The sequence below is a fragment of the Pochonia chlamydosporia genome, chromosome 4 (genome assembly GCF_001653235.2).
Source record: "Pochonia chlamydosporia 170 chromosome 4, whole genome shotgun sequence".
Classification (NCBI taxonomy): Eukaryota; Fungi; Ascomycota; class Sordariomycetes; order Hypocreales; family Clavicipitaceae; genus Pochonia; species Pochonia chlamydosporia.
The window spans coordinates 2,137,171-2,154,474 of record NC_035793.1 but is presented as its reverse complement, the minus strand read 5'-3'; the positions used below and the strand labels follow the sequence as shown (position 1 = coordinate 2,154,474).

General features: G+C 50.3%; 6 protein-coding genes across 6 annotated transcripts; 4 read left to right on the top strand and 2 right to left on the bottom strand.

The window, feature by feature from the left end:
• Window positions 1-67: 67 nt before the first annotated feature.
• On the bottom strand, window positions 68-970 carry VFPPC_14345 (Vps51/Vps67-like protein; the record flags this gene model as incomplete). Its single annotated transcript, XM_018292114.1, has 1 exon — window positions 68-970. One exon carries the CDS (start codon window positions 968-970, stop codon window positions 68-70), a length of 903 nt encoding a protein of 300 aa, XP_018143625.1.
• A 654-nt stretch (window positions 971-1,624) lies between these two features.
• VFPPC_14344 (nad dependent epimerase protein) lies at window positions 1,625-2,641 on the top strand (the record flags this gene model as incomplete). Its single annotated transcript, XM_018292113.1, has 1 exon — window positions 1,625-2,641. One exon carries the CDS (start codon window positions 1,625-1,627, stop codon window positions 2,639-2,641), a length of 1,017 nt encoding a protein of 338 aa, XP_018143624.1.
• Window positions 2,642-3,193: 552 nt separating this feature from the next.
• Window positions 3,194-3,904, top strand: VFPPC_14343 (RecQ mediated genome instability protein Rmi1; the record flags this gene model as incomplete). The annotated part of the gene is made up of 1 exon (XM_018292112.1): window positions 3,194-3,904. The coding sequence occupies one exon, from the start codon at window positions 3,194-3,196 to the stop codon at window positions 3,902-3,904; it is 711 nt and encodes a 236-aa protein (XP_018143623.1).
• Window positions 3,905-4,076: 172 nt separating this feature from the next.
• VFPPC_08077 (antiviral protein (Ski3)) lies at window positions 4,077-8,411 on the bottom strand (the record flags this gene model as incomplete). The annotated part of the gene is made up of 2 exons (XM_022428593.1): window positions 4,077-8,226; window positions 8,293-8,411. 2 exons carry the CDS (start codon window positions 8,409-8,411, stop codon window positions 4,077-4,079), a joined length of 4,269 nt encoding a protein of 1,422 aa, XP_022284389.1.
• A 1,630-nt stretch (window positions 8,412-10,041) lies between these two features.
• VFPPC_08076 (sugar transporter) lies at window positions 10,042-13,063 on the top strand (the record flags this gene model as incomplete). The annotated part of the gene is made up of 12 exons (XM_018286841.1): window positions 10,042-10,138; window positions 10,203-10,490; window positions 10,574-10,870; window positions 10,931-11,024; window positions 11,093-11,324; window positions 11,395-11,611; window positions 11,673-11,696; window positions 11,754-11,825; window positions 11,885-12,061; window positions 12,121-12,206; window positions 12,276-12,340; window positions 12,400-13,063. 12 exons carry the CDS (start codon window positions 10,042-10,044, stop codon window positions 13,061-13,063), a joined length of 2,313 nt encoding a protein of 770 aa, XP_018143621.1.
• Window positions 13,064-13,934: 871 nt separating this feature from the next.
• On the top strand, window positions 13,935-16,244 carry VFPPC_08075 (glycosyl hydrolase; the record flags this gene model as incomplete). The annotated part of the gene is made up of 1 exon (XM_018286840.1): window positions 13,935-16,244. The coding sequence occupies one exon, from the start codon at window positions 13,935-13,937 to the stop codon at window positions 16,242-16,244; it is 2,310 nt and encodes a 769-aa protein (XP_018143620.1).
• Window positions 16,245-17,304: the final 1,060 nt, after the last annotated feature.

Genomic DNA, 17,304 nt, shown 5'->3' with positions numbered 1-17,304 from the left:
ACCTACATGGTAGCATCAAATGCAAAAGGAGAAAAGCCCAAGTTTGTTCTGTGTCTGTATTGAATGCCTACCGACTATCTCTCGACGTCCTCTGTGGTAAATCCGGCACCGGCTTAAACACTGCATCACCCTCATCAATACAGTCCTGCACATCATCGCCACCAACACCCAACTCCTGCCACGCCACCAATAGTCTCTTGGGCATTTCCCACTGTCTCTTAGCCTCCTGCATCTTGCCCTCCTTGACTAGATCCCTCAACTTTTGCGGAGTAGCCAGCACTTCCGCAGCCAATTCCCGTGTTCTCCGTCTTCGCAGCTCGATTTCCCTCCGCCTGCCTTCCTCAGAATCCGGCGCTGGCACCGACTCGCGCAGCTTTTCCCGTATTGACGACGCCTGTGAGTATATTTGTGCAATGGCAGGGTCGAGCGTCGACGCCATGGGGTTCAAAGGGTCCATATTCGCACGCATCTGAATTCCAGGATCAGCAAATTTCGGTCCAAAGTTTTTGACAATTTCTGCCCTCACAACAGCCCTTACCTTGCGAATGGTCTCCGTAGCCGCAATCAATTTACTGTAATTATCGTACACGAGCGCCTTCTTCTCCGCGTCCAAGGCCCTCACCTCCCCTACAACCTGGGTGTATAGGCGCAGCAGATCCTCCAGTCCGCTGTTCCCCATGACTCTGGCCACATACTCGTCCGCATTGAATTCCGGGGCATCGAGGTCGCTGGACGGAACTTCTGAGCCGGCGACCTCGATGCGAGGCGCACGGAGTTTGTAGTATTCGCGGAGGGCGACGCGATTGGAGCGTTTGGGCGGTGCGGGTGCTTGTGATGATGGATCGTTGACGGGGGATGTCACACCTGATCGGGTAGTTTCGAGGGATGGTCGGCCGGAGGAGGTGGGTGTGCCGGAGGGGAGGCGACGCAGGGGTGTGGAAGGGTCGCGGGGCGAAGCTATTGTGGACATGTTGTTGGGATGTGGTTATGGTGAAGCTGTGATGTTGAATTCGGTGGCCGTGGTGTTGATAATGTGGTCTAGTGGGAGCTGGTGTGGACACTTGCGAGTGACATGACGTTGGGACCACATGCAGGAACAGCGCCGAGTCGTCGAATCTGGTCCACACGCACGTTTCTTATTTCAATCACGGTTCTGGAGGATTAACAACGCGGAGATAAAAAAAAATTAAAAAATTGCAGAGCTACTATTTGCCAAAAAGAGATGTGTCAAACTCTACAATGGAGGGTTTTCTCCGGGAATATGACATGCCAGAATGGGGGCCACAAGATTTTGGGATTTTGGCTGGAGATAAGATTCATGGCGGGGTCTGAAGGTCAATTCACATCAATAGTCTCTCATCCGCATAACGTGGCTGGAGCTTCAACCCTCCAACGTAACGTTATACACTGCGACAGGAAAGCTGAAAATAATGTAAAGCAGTCTCCCGGCTGATCCGAAACAATTTACGCGTAAGCAAGCTTCATTCCTCAATCCCCCCTCATCTCATGTCACCCTCACAGACCGTTCTTCTAACTATTCACACTTGGCCACTTCCCACTTGTGACGGATCACCAAAGGAAGCATAGTAGTACAAACATTCTGCCTTGAAAGAAGCTCTTCAAAATGCCAAACAGCACCGAGACGCTCCTCGTAACCGGCGCGAGCGGTTATTTAGGCGGCCACATCATCAAAACTGCGCTCGATAAAGGATACAATGTTCGAGCAACCGCCCGCAGCGACTCATCCGCGAAACACATCGCAGCCGAGTTTCCACAACACTCAGCCCAACTTTCCTACGCCATCGTACCTGACATGACCAAGATGGAATCATACGAGAAAGCCCTACACGGGGTCACGGGCATCATCCACGCAGCATCGCCCTTTGTCCTCAACCCCGAAGACAACGTCAAGGACTTGCTGGAGCCGGCCATCCAAGGCGCAGTCACCATCCTAGAAGCCGCCAAGAAATGGGGAGACTCTGTCAAACGCGTAGTGCTAACATCCAGTCACGCATCCGTCTGTGACTTATCCAAGGGCAAGCGCCCCGGCTACGTGTACAACGAAAAGGACTGGAACCCCATAGCCTTTGACGAGGCAGCCAAAGCCGACGGCGTAGTGGCATACTGCGGCTCCAAAACCCTCGCCGAGCGCGCAGCATGGGACTGGGTCGAGAAGAACAAGCCCAAATTCGACCTGGTCACCATGACGCCCCCCTGGGTCTTTGGCCCCTACGTAACCGACCTGACTAGCACGAAACACCTCAGCGAGTCCCTCCAGCTGCTATACGGGATCCTCGACGCGAAGGACATTCCGCCCTTTGACTTCGGCGGCTTCGTGGACGTGCGTGAGATTTCGGCCGCCCATGTCCGTGGCTACGAGGTCCCCGAGGCGGGGGGGCAGAGATTCTGGGTCGGACAGAACTTTAGCTACCAGGCTGCTGTGGATGCGGCGAGGAGGGAACTTCCCGAGCTGCAGAAGAGGTTGCCTGAGGGGAAGCCCGGGTTTGTCGATGATACCTACACGGTTGACGGGAGTAAAGCTACGAGGGTGCTGGGTATCAAGTATAGGAGCTTGGCGGACACGGTGAGGGATACGTATGCGCAGCTTCTTCGTGCGGAGGCCGTTGAGGCGAGAGCTTAGGTTTGTTTGTGTGTTTTGAACCTCGTGATGTGATTGAGATTCGATACATGTAGATGACTAAAATGCGGTCTTTCATTTGAACTTGTGGCTGGGCTGAGGACGGGATTCAACATCTCGGAGCTCAGCTTTTTCGTTTGATGTCTGTAACTGACTTGGGCTGTTTTTGGCGTATGGTGCTCCCTATACTGGCTTCCAACAAGCTTGTAATTAATATTTATGGTTTGTATGGTTGGTAGAAAAGTATTGCCTTGTGACTTTGTCAGGTATTTTACTGTTAGAGTGGATCATTGATGCCTTGATGGTAGTATTTGCTCTGATCAAAGTCTTACAAGGGTCAAGCCTGATTACAATGCAGTAAATGGCAAAAACTAATAAACTGTCCTGGTATAAGTAGATATACTCTAGTAATTATGTGAAGTTCCTACATGAAAATACCTGGCGGTAGTCAACATTTCCAAAAGGGCATGTAATTATATAGCTGCCCCACGAGCCACACCAAACCCCAAACCACCAACAAACCACAACTCACCTTCCACACCTCAACCATCCAAAATGACAACCCAACTCTCCGCCGCAATAACCTCTCAATCCCTCCCACCCCCTTCCCAATCCCTCCTCACAAGCCTCACAACCCGCTCGCCCCAACCACCACTCCCCTCCCTCATCGCCACAGCCAAAGCGCGCCTCCTAGCCGCAGACCTCACGTCCAGCACCCTCATCGACACCACGCAGCTACACCCCTTCCCAGCAGGCACGGACAACGCCATCGCCAAGGAAGTCAGGCTCGGCCACAACACGCACGTCCAGGTAGTGAACATCGAAAACCTAAGTCTCTCGCGGTGGGAGCAGATTGAGGAGCTTGAAGCCGTGGAGAGGGGGGAGAAGACGCGCGGGAGACAGGTTATCCGTGTGACGGACGAGGGCGAAGATGCAGATACGGCGCAGCGGTTAGGCTCGGGAACGGTGCAGGCGGGAAAGAATGCTACGCATCGGCTTGTGCTGCAGGATTGTAAGGGGACGAGGGTGTATGCCGTGGAGTTGAAGAGGATAGAGGGCATTGGGATTGGGAAGACGAGTATTGGGTGTAAGTTGATGCTTAGGCCTGGGACGGTAGCTGCCCGTGGGACGGTGTTGCTGACGACGGAGAATTGTGTGCTGCTTGGGGGAAAGATTGATGCTTGGCATGAGGCGTGGATGAATGGGAGAATGGCGAGGCTCAAGGAGGCGGCTGGGGTGGTTAATGGGGAGACGGCAACACGGTGATGGAGAGAGGAGATGGGAGATCGTTTTTTATTCATATATTGTAGCTATTTTACCATGATACCCCGACAGTTTATTTTCATAGTTCTTCTTCATCTAACACAGACATCTTCGTGTTGCTCGTAACAAAGGGACAAGACAGTGTCAGACTTGAAGAGCCACGAGCTTCTTCTGTTCATACTCCTGCAGTGGCAGCTTTCAAGGCTGTCCATCCACATCCTTCCCAAGGCGACAAGAACGCCGCCCTCTGTGCCTCAGCTGCCTTGCCCGTGCCCGCATATGCCTTTGCCAGATCCTGGGAGTCCAAAACACCCCTTGGCGGAATGCCTCTGGCAGCAACCTTCAATGCCATTTGCGCAGCGAACTCGTCTCCCGTGGTCTCTGCCAGTGATGACCAACCGTGTGGAAGGTGAGGGTACAGCATAACGTCCTCTTGGACCTGTTGTATCATGTCTTGCTGTGTATGGCCGTCTGCCATGCCCGCAATGCCGCGAAGCACCTCTCCAATTTGCGACTGTTCTGTTGAGCTGACCTTGTCGTTTGTGCGGAGACCTTGGAGTTCCTCGACAACCGCCTCGAGACTGCTTTCGTCTTGGTCTAGCACGGCCACCACGCCGAGCAAGAGAACGCTTTGCACATGGTCGGGCTGCTTTTCGATAACTTCGAAGAGGGCTGCACGGGCCTTATCTCGTGAGTCCTCGGTTCCCCGTGCCCATAGAACCTGGGCTAGAAGACATGTTGCGTCTGGATTGTTGTCTGATTCTTCGAGAGCCGCCTCAAAGCATGTCTCGGCTTCTTGATATTGCTCAAGGTAGTACTGCCCCAGCCCGACGGTAAGATGTGACGATAGCCGGGCCTTCCTCCGCTGCTCGCCACTGAGTTCGCTGTCGGCTTCGTCGCTACTCAGGCCGAGAGCCATCTCACCGCACTCGACCGCTTTGGCGTACTCTCCGGCTGCGAGGTATGCCCTTGCAAGATCTGCTCGTGCCAGGGTAAATCTGGCGAGGCTTTCTCTAGACTCTGTCGTTTCATAGTCAGTCTCAATGACGCTGCACAGCTTCTCAAGCGTCTTGACAGCACTGGAGCTGTCCCTTGTTCGTTCCTCAAACAATGTCGATAGGTGGCCGAAGGCAAGGTCCTGTGGCCGCATATTCTGCACCTGGTTCAGACCAAACAAAGGTTGAATAAGAGAGGCCACAGTCAGGTTTGCAGGAGCTGTTAAAATATGGTCGAAAAGAGATGACGAGTAATGCTTGCGGGTTGGCGCTGAGGAGGCCTCTGCGATTTCCATTGCGTGCGTAAACAAACCCCTGCCTTCCCTTGTGTCTCCAGAAAGAAGTGCAAGGAACCCTTTGCCGAGCCAGGCGTGCGCATATTCAGGATCGGCAGACTGTCCTCTGGTAAAGGCTTCGCTGGCCAGCTGAGTATCCCCTGATAGCAATGCGAGCACGCCAAGATTCGTCCACCCGACAGGGCTTCGTTCATTCAAGTGCAAGCTTCTGACAAAGGCGTGTTGTGAAACAGCCGGATTGATTTCACTGGTAACAACACCAAGGGCGTTCCAGAAGTCCGCATTACCACTTTCCAACTCGATGGCCCGTTTTAGGGCCCTCACAGAAGCCTTGATGTAGTTGCTAGATTTCTTTCGCAGATGCCCAGGTAGGCAAACATGAGCTCGGTATTCCGCCCAACCCAGGTTATAATTTGCCACGGCTTGTGCGTGAATGTCGCCCGCCGACACGTGAATAGCCTGTTTGTAGCATAGAATCGTAGCGTGGATGCACCGCGTCATGTCAACTCCCAGTTGCTCATCCTTGGGATATATTCCCTTTGCATACACCACGTCAGTCCCGACCCTGTCCACAGATGCAAGCAGTTCGAAGGCTTCTTGGTGACTACCCTCCAGAAGCTCTCTGATCTTGGTAGCCGGAAAGTCAGTCACACGACTTTGGACTGAGCTAAACACAGAGGCGGCATCGGCGACGCTCTTCCAGAAGTTGAACGTTTCTTTCACATCTCCTGGGGTCTTGCTGGCGAAGTCAATAGTGTCGGCAGCTAACTGTATAGCCTTGCCAAACAGTCCCTTCTCAACAGATGTCAACGCATTATCCACCATGGTCTGCATAAGGGCTATTATGACCCCTTGCTCTTCGGGGTGAGTTTCTATCACAGCTTCGTACAGAGCTATTGACTGGTCATATTCACCAAGCTCGCGCTTAATGTTGCCAAGCATGTACTTTGTGAACCATGTGTCTGCAGAGAACTCGGTTCCAAGATGCTCCTCCAGCCCCTGAGCATTCACAATTGCCTTGGTCGCAGCCATAAATCGACCTGAGCTATGGTAGCTCTCACCTAAACCCACCCAGGAATGATAATCGTTTGGAGAGAGTCGTAGCGCCGCTTGAAATGACACAATAGCTTTGTGATAGTCTTGCTTATTCAACTCTGCAACTCCCATTGCAGCGAACGGCCAGCTGATACCCTTTCGCTTTGAGCCAGGTGGTGGTTTTACTTTGCCGGAATCAATGATTCTTTGTGCCACCAGTTCAACTCTTTCCCAGTCGCCATCCTCAGCAAAAGATCTTGCTAGTCTCTCAGCAGAGACTACTTCGGCTGCTGACAGTTCAAGCGCTTTCTGGAAGCAACGACGCGCCCTCTTCTTATCTTTGGCGTAGTCATTGTAAAAAACGCCCAGACTCGTGTAAGTAGGAGCATGGCTCATGTTGTTGTTCAGCGCGCTCAGCCAATAGGCGTATGCGCACTCCCCCTTGCGCTGTTTTCGAGCTTGTCGACTCGTATCCAAATTCCAAATACAGCAGCCGATGCGATACTGGGTATCTGCCAATAAATCTTTGTGTAGGGAAACCTTCGTTTGTAAAGTTGGCAAGCAGTCGGAGAGTTCATCTTTGGCAGCTTGCCAGTCGCCCTTCAATGCCTTGACCCATGCAGCCTCTGACTTGACTCGCAAATTGGAATCATCCCGCTTCAAGGCACGTTCCAAAAAGTCGATAGCTTGATCATATTCCTCCTCTTCTTCAAAAATCAGTCCAACTCCGATGAGGGCGTAAGTCGAGGTAGAATCCCGTTCAAGGACTTTGTCAAAGAGCCTCTTGGCTTCTTGATGATGTCTGGGACTTTGGAAGTAAACTAGAGATGTGGCGAGGCAGAGAGAGTATGCGTCATCGGTGTTTTCATACGAAATCCCAATCTTGATTCTCTCTTTAGCCAGGAATGCCCTAGCTTTCCTCATGAACTCAACAGTTCCTTCATATTCTCCCGTCTGAAGGAAATAGGCACCGACAAGTCGGTAGGCGAATACAGACTCAGTACCAGTGATGCCCTCTGAGATCATCATTAGACGGTCTTCTTCCGTCAAAGGAACGTATGCGATTGAAACGCCGCCATCTTCATCATCTTCGCTGTCATCCGAAGCGTCGTTTGTTGTTTCTTTTGCCTTTGGCGGCTCCTCCCCCAAGGGCGCAAAAGGTGAGACGATGCTCGACAAAAAAGCTGTAATGATCTTGTACAGGTCGTTGTCTGGGAAAAATGTGCAATAATCTCGAAGTAAATTGACATCCCAGTCCTTGATATCCTTGCAATCTTGCCAGTCCAGGGCTATGTCCCAAGCCAGTTTAAATGGGTGTTTGATGATGACCATGTCATTTGCAAGACCGAAAACCTTGGCTTGCTCCTGTGCTTTCACTGGCCCAGCAGGGGTGACAAGGAGGCGATCATAGCAATACATTAGAAGTTTTTCTTCAAAGGTGCGCCGGACTTCATCGTTGCTTGTCCAGTTGATTAGCTGGTGGTAGATGTGCTCCAATTTGCTTTGTGCATAGACTTCCCGCTTGACTTCGACTTTCACCTCGCTGAGCTTCGCGCCCAACCTCGTGCGACGCTCGCCAACCAAGGTGTTGATCCGCTTAGTTTCGAATTCCTCGAGGATATGCGCAATGCTCTCGTATGATTTTTCTGGGTGAGGGAATCGTCCTTCAAGAATGCCATACAGAGGGCTTTCCGGCAGCTGGATCCAAAGAGCATCAGCGTATTGCAGCTTATCTCCGTTCACCCTGGCAAAATCGATAAACTTGTCGACGACATCTTGAGCCTTATAAAGATCATCGGCTGCATGAAATATTTGGGCCAAGCTCACAACGGCGCCTTGGTACTCTGCTAGTTTCTTATTTCCTTGCTTTTCGTACGACTTGACTAGCCCTTGAAAAGCTTGCGCATCCTGGGGACGTATTTCTGTAGCCTGCCCGTAAAACGTCTCAGCTTCTTCGAGCTGGTTCTTCTTGTCCAGTGCAAAGGCGAGAAATATAAGCCTATTGAATACGGTCAAATTATGCCGTGTAGAAGTAGAAGAATTAAAAAAAAAAAGGTGACCTCACCCTTGGTAGTTCTTCTGGTCCTTCTTTACCAATTCCTTCGCTTTCTCGATGGCACCATCATAATCTTTGCCTCGGATAGCGTCATTGATGGATTTTAGCGCGGCTTTGGCGCTTGACATGGTTTTGGTCTGGTGGCTCGTGAGACAGGCTGTGCCTCACGATGTGTCGTATTCAAAAGTGACAGATGTCTGGCTGGGGTGAGCAAGAGTCGGTCAACTCTGAATAAGTTAGTCAGGGCTTGGCTTCATGACAGAATCGTTCCTGCTATTGTATTTAAACAGCGGCGAATGGCAATGCACTAGAACTTGCTGCTATACCAAATTCACCAAATTCACAACATGAGAACTTGCTCGTCTTTGAGCAAGTCGATCGAACCGCGAACCGAATTTGGCTTATGTCATGACACGAGGGGAGCTTGTTTGGTCGTGGGTACCTGCCTTGCATATCTTAGCCGGGGATTCTCCGCCATCACATCCAGCTCAACGACGACACAACCAACAATCCTCTGTTAGTGTGTTCCTTCCAACAACCAGGAGACCTCCATCTGAACAACAGAAAACCAGGGTTTGCGCTTTTGCCATCTTTGCCAGGATTCTGTCGCAATAACATCCGTCAACCGACTTTTGCACACCCAGCCCCGCGAATTCTTCATTCGGCAGCCATTCTGCACACAATGTTAGTCCCGAATCAACACAAGCACACATATAGAGGTTGTGACCAGGACTGAGAAAACTTGGCCATTCTTACGAGGTAGACTCCGCCATCATCGGGTGTTGTGCTGCCCGAGATACAGTACGGAATGGCGCAGACCTTATTTGCCGAAGTCTGCTGAACATCAGAATTGCCGGTTCTATGACAACTACCGAGCTCATGAGACTGGGACATGGGTCTGTCTTCTCACGATTTTGGGAAACAAAGCCATGGCCACTCTCTGCCCTCTCGTCACGTTCAGACATGTTCCAAAGGGTTGGTAATCAAACCACGGTGCGACAATGAGGTTGCTATTGTCTATTGGGCGATCAATTTTTGATGTCATTTCGTATGCATGAATGTCAGCAGACGATTCCGGCCATGTTGCTACGTGGCTCACTTACTATTGGTTCTATCTCCGGGGAATGCCACTTCATTCTGCCGTAGCAGTCTTTTCATCAAACGGGAAAGGATGGAGAAGCGAAATAGTCCATCATTTCGTCCTTTTGTCTAATCCCGGATCTGGACAACCTGATTTGTAACTTTAATTTGCGTTTTGACTTTAATGAGCTCTTTGCAGATGTTGCATTTGGAATAAAGAAATTGGAGAGCGGTGGTTGTTTTCAGCTTCTCGATGACGCTGTGCAGACACTTGCTACCCGAACAGAGGAATAAGCATGCCTATGAGTTTTTTTTTTTGTTTTGTACGCAATCTCGCAGGTTCTGTATTGTAGCTCTGTTTACAGAGCCATCTAAATGGCGCTTTATGGTTCGTCATGTGAGGTAACGGTGGAAGGCAAGATACCTATTGTGGTCGACGGTGCTGTTGATCTGCCGACGCTCGTGCACCCCAGCTGTCTCTGGTTGCAGAAGGCTGTGAATCAAGCATCTCTGAAAGTTTGCTGGGGGTAGAATCCCTCATAATCTTACTAGAAACGATGTTAACGCGCATAGATCCCTGCGTCTCTTTCTTACATATGTACTTCCAAGCCTGCCAATCCGTTCTTGAAGAGAATGCGCTTGCATTCTGGTTGAACTTTTTGAAGTAAATTCTCCAAAATGACGACCACTCCCAACAAGCCAGATTACTTCGCTTATGACAGTAATGGAATCAAGAGGAGGGGAAGCAATCGCCCTATCATTGACAACCCTCTCTGTGAGCCAGAACCCTGCAGTTCTCGACCTCGTTGCACGCTGAGGGTAGATACTGACCTTCTTAGGCCATTTCACTGACCACGAGTTGGAGGACGATGTTCGGGCTTTTGTACAGAGGAACCTTCCCTCGGTAAACTATAAGGACTTGCTACGAGCGGCAAAGGTTGCAAAGGGAATCCAAATATATGATGAGGCATCGCGACATCCAGCAAGCTACGACGAGAGAAATCGACTATCTGTGTTACTGACAGAGGAGGAGAAATCAGCGCTTCGAAGCGAAAAGGATCACGCCTTTAGCGAAAAGGGCATGTTCGTTGTTATTGTTACGGTGTCACTGGCAGCGTTCTTACAAGGTCAGTTCGGTGTGGCGTAAGCGGCAGCAGACAATGCCTGGAGCTTAATTACACCGAACATTTCTAACAGCTCGGGAAAATAGGTTTTGTGCAATCATCGTTCAATGGCTCCTCGTTGTACATGTCGGAATGGGGTCTGTTCCATACTGGCGGTGACAATCAAATCGGCGACAGCGATTGGCAGCTTGGTGCTGCAAGTGCAGCGCCGTTTTTATTTGCAGCATGCCTAGGGTGTCCTCTCTCGTTGCCAGTTAATTACTGGTTTGGAAGAAGGGGTGGTATTGGCTTGGCGGCATTCTTGGTTTTGGTTAGCTCCATTGCGGCCATCTTTGCGACAAATTGGTATGAAATGTTTGGTATTCGAATCATAAATGGCGTTGGTAAGACATCTTGTTTGCTACACAGGTTGGTTTGACCTTCAAGACTAATGAAAACACTAGGCATGGGCTTGAAAGCTGTTAGTACTACCATCTTGGCTAGCGAAACTGCTGTTGGATTTTGGCGTGGTTCCGCCATTCTTGCCTGGCAGCTATGGTATGCGAAACATCTGCTTTGCTATGGTAAAGTAGCCAGTCGTACATGAAAGCTAATACGGACAACAGGGTTGCCTTTGGCATCATGATGGGCTTTGCCTTCAACTTGATCTTCACAAAAGCGGCAGACAATATAACCACGTATCGTCTAATCCAAGGTGCTCCTTTGGTTCCGTCCTTGGCTCTTCTCATCGTGGTAATATTTGTCTGTCCTGAGTCGCCTCGCTATCACCTGTTAAAGGGCCCGAACTATAGTGTTGAGAAGGCATATGCAATGTTGAAGCGCGTCCGAAACACTGAGGTAGGTAACTCCTTCTTGAAACTTTGTTGAGTCAACTGCTCACTAGGCCGTGATATCTTTTTTGAATCAGTTGCAAGCGCTTCGAGATATATATCTCGTATACAAATCCATTGAACAGGAGAATATGGACTTTAACGACCTAGACGCCAATGCAACACGGTCACCCGGCTTCATTTGGGTCATGCGCGATTTTGCAAGGCAATTCGTGCAATTGTTCACGCAGCGTCGATTATACAATGCCATGATTTCAACGTCGACTGTAAACCTGTCGCAGCAGCTCTGTGGTGGTAAGATAAGACCGGATCCATGACCGCGGAAGATAGTAGTTGACATTTGACATTTTGCTAGTAAATGTTTGCGCTTTTTATTCAGGTATGTACATCCACGGCCTCAAATAAAAGTAGGATATCGTACTGAAAGAGTATATAGGACTCGTCTTCAGCAAAGCAGGAGGCCCTAGTTCCACCATCACCACAAATATGGCATACAGCCTTGGCTTTGGTACGAAAGTCCCATCTGCGTAAGCGACGCAAACAATCTAACTTATAGATTTGTCACAGGCGCAATCAACTTCGTTTTCGCCTTGCCAGCAGTTAAGAGTATCGATACCTTGGGGCGAAGACGGTGGCTTCTCCTCACGATCCCGTTCATGGCTGTGTTCATGCTTGGAGCTGGTTTCGCAGACTATATCTCGGACCCTACCACTCGCAACGGCATAACAGCATGTTTTCTTTTTCGTACGTATAGACAAGTGGGCTCATATGCCAGATTCAACCACGAGCTAACACGCTGATAGTATTTGCTGTCGCATATTCGCCTGGTCTTGGACCGATCCCGTTCACCTTGGCGTCAGAGAGTTTCCCCTTGACACACCGAGAGGCTGTATGTTTACCCTCGTCGACTCTCAGCATTTGACATTTGACTGTGCCGTAGAATCTAACCAATATGTAGGGCACAGCCTGGGCAATTTCGGTCAACTTGTTTTTCGCTGGGCTACTTGCCATCCTATTCCCGAGGTGGGTTCAAACGATATGCCTGCTGACAACCCTGTATTCATCGCTAATATACATGGCAGCGTCAACTCCGGACTCGGGCAAAAGGGCTCCCTGTTTATCTTTGCCGTACTCAACGTCGTAGCCTTTATAATGGTGTTCCTCTTCGTCGAAGAAACCAAACAGCGAAGCTTGGAAGAGCTGGACTACATCTTCGCTGTTCCAAAGCGCGAATTTATGAACTTCAAGGTTATGACGTATACCCCTTGGGTGATAAGAAAATACATTCTTCGCCAGAATCGACCCAAGCCAAAGCTATACAGAGATATGATCTGGGGGTCTCAGACAGGCGAACTACGACGAGCGCCGTCTGTCCTCCAACCTTCAGACGGCGAACCTACCGGTTTCACGAGGCATGGATCTGGGAGGCGTGAATCTGGCCGAGTACTAAGACCAGGAGCGTCTTCACCTTCTTCGCCCTCTTCGCCCTCTTCACCCTCTTCACCCTCTTCACCCTCTTCACCTTCGTCCAAAAAATTTCCTGCAGTCGCATCCGGTTCTAATACACCAGCACCCAGACTGCCGGAGTTCACAGGTATAGACATGCCAGATCTCGTTGAGATGGAAGAAATTTATCCGCCCGGGATGCATGTGCCTTTCGAGAGGGAGTATGCGGGAGGCAGGTCTCCTACTGCAAAGGTGCATGGTGAGGGAGATGCTCCGGTGTCTCCAAAGAAGGAAGAATGAGACAGAGTCTGGGGAGCTCAAAGCACAGTCACGATTTTGTTTGAACGGTTGTGAATGATTCAGGAATTAGATTGGGGATAATGTCGACCTCATGAATAATGTATCTTCTTATCAGGATGTCAGTACTTAAGTAGTCTCTGTCAGTTGTTTTGGCGTGGGCATAAAGTCCAAATGCGAATACGAGCTCAGAATTGTTGAGAGTCCATCCAGCGCCTGACACTTGGGCTGCTTCCTCATGGCCACGGATGCTGACACAGTTGAGCAAAAACTAGGCAGTATTCGAATGTGAGCAGGGCAGAGGCATCAAATGGTCGCATTTCAACCGCAGCTGATCGTCTGGCGCGCGCAAATAGCTTCCATTTCGAGCGTCTCGTGATGTGGCGGGAATACGCACCGGGCCAAGAAGCGGTCTCAGTACCGACGTGATTACGTCGATATGCAGTGAGTGCACATGCAGTGTTCCAACAGATGCTAGGTGTTAGTCCTCTTGAAACAAATTCAAAGTCAAGTTTGATTTAAAAACATGACAATCCCATATTTTAGCCACCACTAGGTTTCATTGCCACCCAACCAAGGCTCGTTTTGCGGCCAAAGTATTGATGTCTTGGCTGTTCCATGTCAACTGGTCCATCCACTTGGCTTGACTCTGTGCTGGTCCAGTCAAGTTCACTCCAATCCCCAACCGGCTTCTCCGTTTCCGCCAATATCGTCATAGCTCACTTCTACTCCCTCACTGCTCGCGGGGGCGACCGACTCCAGTAGACAAGCCATTGATCGTCCTTCACCTGTCCCATATTTTATAACCCCCATATTTCTCCTCCGACTTGCCATCTTTCCTCATCATCTGTCCTGCTGCTGCACGCAACACGTCATGGCTTCCTTTCGGCTGACGATTGAAGATGGCAAGTTTCGGGATGGCCACGGTCGGCAAGTTGTACTACGTGGAATCAATGTCGCTGGCGACGCAAAGCTCCCTTCCGAACCCAATCAACCATCTCACATCTCCCAAGACTTCTTTGACGGCGACAACGTCACGTTTCACGAGCGACCGTTTAGCAAAGAGGATGCCCCAACTCACTTTGCTAGAATAAAGCGCTATGGATTCAATACCCTCCGCTACCTGTTCACCTGGGAGGCGATTGAAGCAGCAGGCCCTGGCATCTACGACGAGCAATTCATCCAGCATACCATCGAGGTATTGAGAATAGCAAAGGCCTATGGCTTCTACATCTTTATGGACCCTCATCAGGATGTCTGGTCACGATTCACCGGCGGTTCAGGAGCTCCTATGTGGACTCTGTATGCCTGTGGTCTCAATCCTCAGAGCTTCGCAGCCACCGAAGCTGCCATTGTCCAGAACACCTACCCCGATCCCGATACTTTTCCCAAGATGATTTGGTCGACAAACTATCATAGACTGGCTGCGGGTACCATGTTCACGCTATTTTTCGCCGGCAAAGACTTTGCGCCAAACTGCATTATAGACGGTGTGAACATCCAAGACTACTTACAAGACCATTTTATCAACGCATGTGCACATCTGGCAATGCGGATACACGAAGCGGGCGATTTGGAAAACGAGGTCGTTATTGGCTGGGAGAGCATGAATGAACCGAATAGAGGAATGACGGGGTACATCGATTTGACAGTCATCCCCAAGGACAACCCGTTGAAGAAAGGCACCTGCCCAACCATGTGGCAGACTTTCTTGACTGGTATGGGCAGGGCTTGTGAAATCGATACTTGGGATATGGGAGGCTTGGGCCCTTACAAGACGGGCACCACCTTGGTCGATCCTCACGGCGAGATTGCATGGTTACCAGAGGGATTCGACGATTCCAAGTACGGCTGGAAGCGGCATCCGGGCTGGAAACTGGGCGAATGTCTGTGGGCGCAGCACGGTGTCTGGGACATTGCAACAGACACAATGTTGAAGAAGGACTACTTCTCCAAAAATCCCAGAACCGGAAAGACCATCGATTATCCTGAGTTTACAAATACATATTTCATGGATTTTTGGAGGAAGTACAGCAAGGCTTGTCGAAACCACCACAAAGACTGCATCATGCTCATGCAATATCCTACCTTGGAATTGCCTCCCCAAATCAAGGGAACTGAAGACGATGAGCCGTTGTTGGTCTTCACCCCTCACTTCTACGATGGCATCACCTTGATGACCAAGCATTGGAACAGCACATGGAATGTCGACGTCGTCGGTGTACTTCGTGGCAAGTATCTGCATCCAGCGTTTGCCATCAAAATCGGAGAGACCGCCATCAGGAACTGCTTGAAAGACCAGCTGGCGACGTTGCGGCAAGAGGGACTCGACAGAATTGGCAATCACCCGTGCTTGCTGACCGAATTCGGTATACCGTACGACATGGATGATAAGAAGGCATATAAGACGGGGGATTATTCAAGTCAATCTGCCGCACTCGACGCAAACTATTTTGGCGTGGAAGGGTCCCAAATCGAGGGACACTGCCTCTGGGTATACACCGCCATCAACGACCATGAACGTGGTGACCAATGGAATGGTGAAGACTTGTCCATCAACTCCATTGATGACAAGCTACCGCCTCTGTCTCCTCTTCCCAAGGCCTCACCAGCCAACCAGTCGGCAACAAGCCTTCTCAAATTGTCAACTATGAATAATAGGGACGCCGGCGACGACGACAGCGTCACACCTGCAAACCTTCAGCGCACCCTCACAACGCCATCCATAAGTTCTACCCGCTCAGCAAAGGATCCCGAGTTGACTAATGCTCCCGGGTACCGAGCTGCGGAGGCCTTTATTCGACCAACACCGACAGTGGTGGCGGGTGACGTGTTGTCCACAGGCTTTGATCTTCGCAAGTGTTTATACAACCTAAAAGTATCAGCACCAAAACCTGCAAGCGACGATGCGCCAACCATTATTTTCCTTCCAGAGTACCACTTTCCTAAAGATCAGGCCGAAGTTACTGTCTCTGCTGGCAAGTGGGAGCTCAGTTCGGATGACAGCGAGGGTCCTATGCTTCAGCGCTTGAAGTGGTGGCATCCGGATGGGGAGCAGACTCTCAGCATTCAAGGTGTGGTGAGAAAGCACAATGTACCAGAAGGATCAACTGAGGAGGCTGGTTATCTGGAACAATGCCAACAAGGCTATGGCTTCAACTTCGGCAACTGCACAGTTATGTAAGAGTTGGCCGTGGCTCCGGCATACTTGTCGTCTTGTTTCATATCTGGGGCTTGCACAAAGTCATCCATTTTCTCGGAGAACCATTGTGATGGATTAGTTTTATCCCATACTGGCGGAGTTTCTTGTTTTACACATTGAAGGATTTTTGTTTCAGCGTTACTGGAAGCCAACGCGTAGTGACTCACGGTTGGGCAATGTGTCAGGTGTGTTTATTGATTTTAAAGGCATAAGTTTTAGCAGCGCCTCAACCAGTGCGGAAAGCGAGCATGCTCAATTCTTCGATAGAGTCTACGACTACATATAGCGTATCACTTCAATATCTGCAATATATATACTTTATCTGGAAACATGATGTCTACATGCTCAACATTCGGCAGTAACCCAAGTATCCATCATGGATACATTCTGAGATCATCGTGCATACCGGGGAAAGCATGGAAGATTCCGTTACAAGCGACTCCAGAGCCGAACAACACAACAAGGATACGCACGGAACACCAATCGAGCCATCTCTTTCCCAAGTTACGGCCCAACTCGAACACAAATGGATTATTGGACGCCCCTCAGCATGTGCCAGATGCGGTCATCCAAACTGCAGGGGGGGTTGATTCCAGTCCCTCCATCCCCATTCGTCCGTCTTGCTTGCATCGACAAACTGTCCCACCTCCTCGCTGCAATTGATGCGCCTAAGCGCCGAGGTGGGCTGGTTAGCGGGCCATGAACGAGCTCTGACAGAAAGGTTGGGGTGAGTGTGGCCCAGAAATAGAACCGGTGGCTGCATTCTAGCTGGAAGATGGCAAAGCTGGAGCCGTTGGGTTAGCGCGAAGAAGGAGAGTGTGTGTGAATGGATGAACAGATCGAGGTTCTGGTGGTGGTTGGTATGGTACGAGGGTGACACAGCGGATAGGTTTTGGTTTTGCATCCGAGACTAGTAACTAGTTGTGGTGCTGAAGAATCGGTATGGAGGGAATAAGCAAGTCATGCATCGTCAATACGATGGTGAGGTTTGACAGGTCAAGGACTCGAGAGCGTGTCATGGATGGATGGACATGGATGTTTG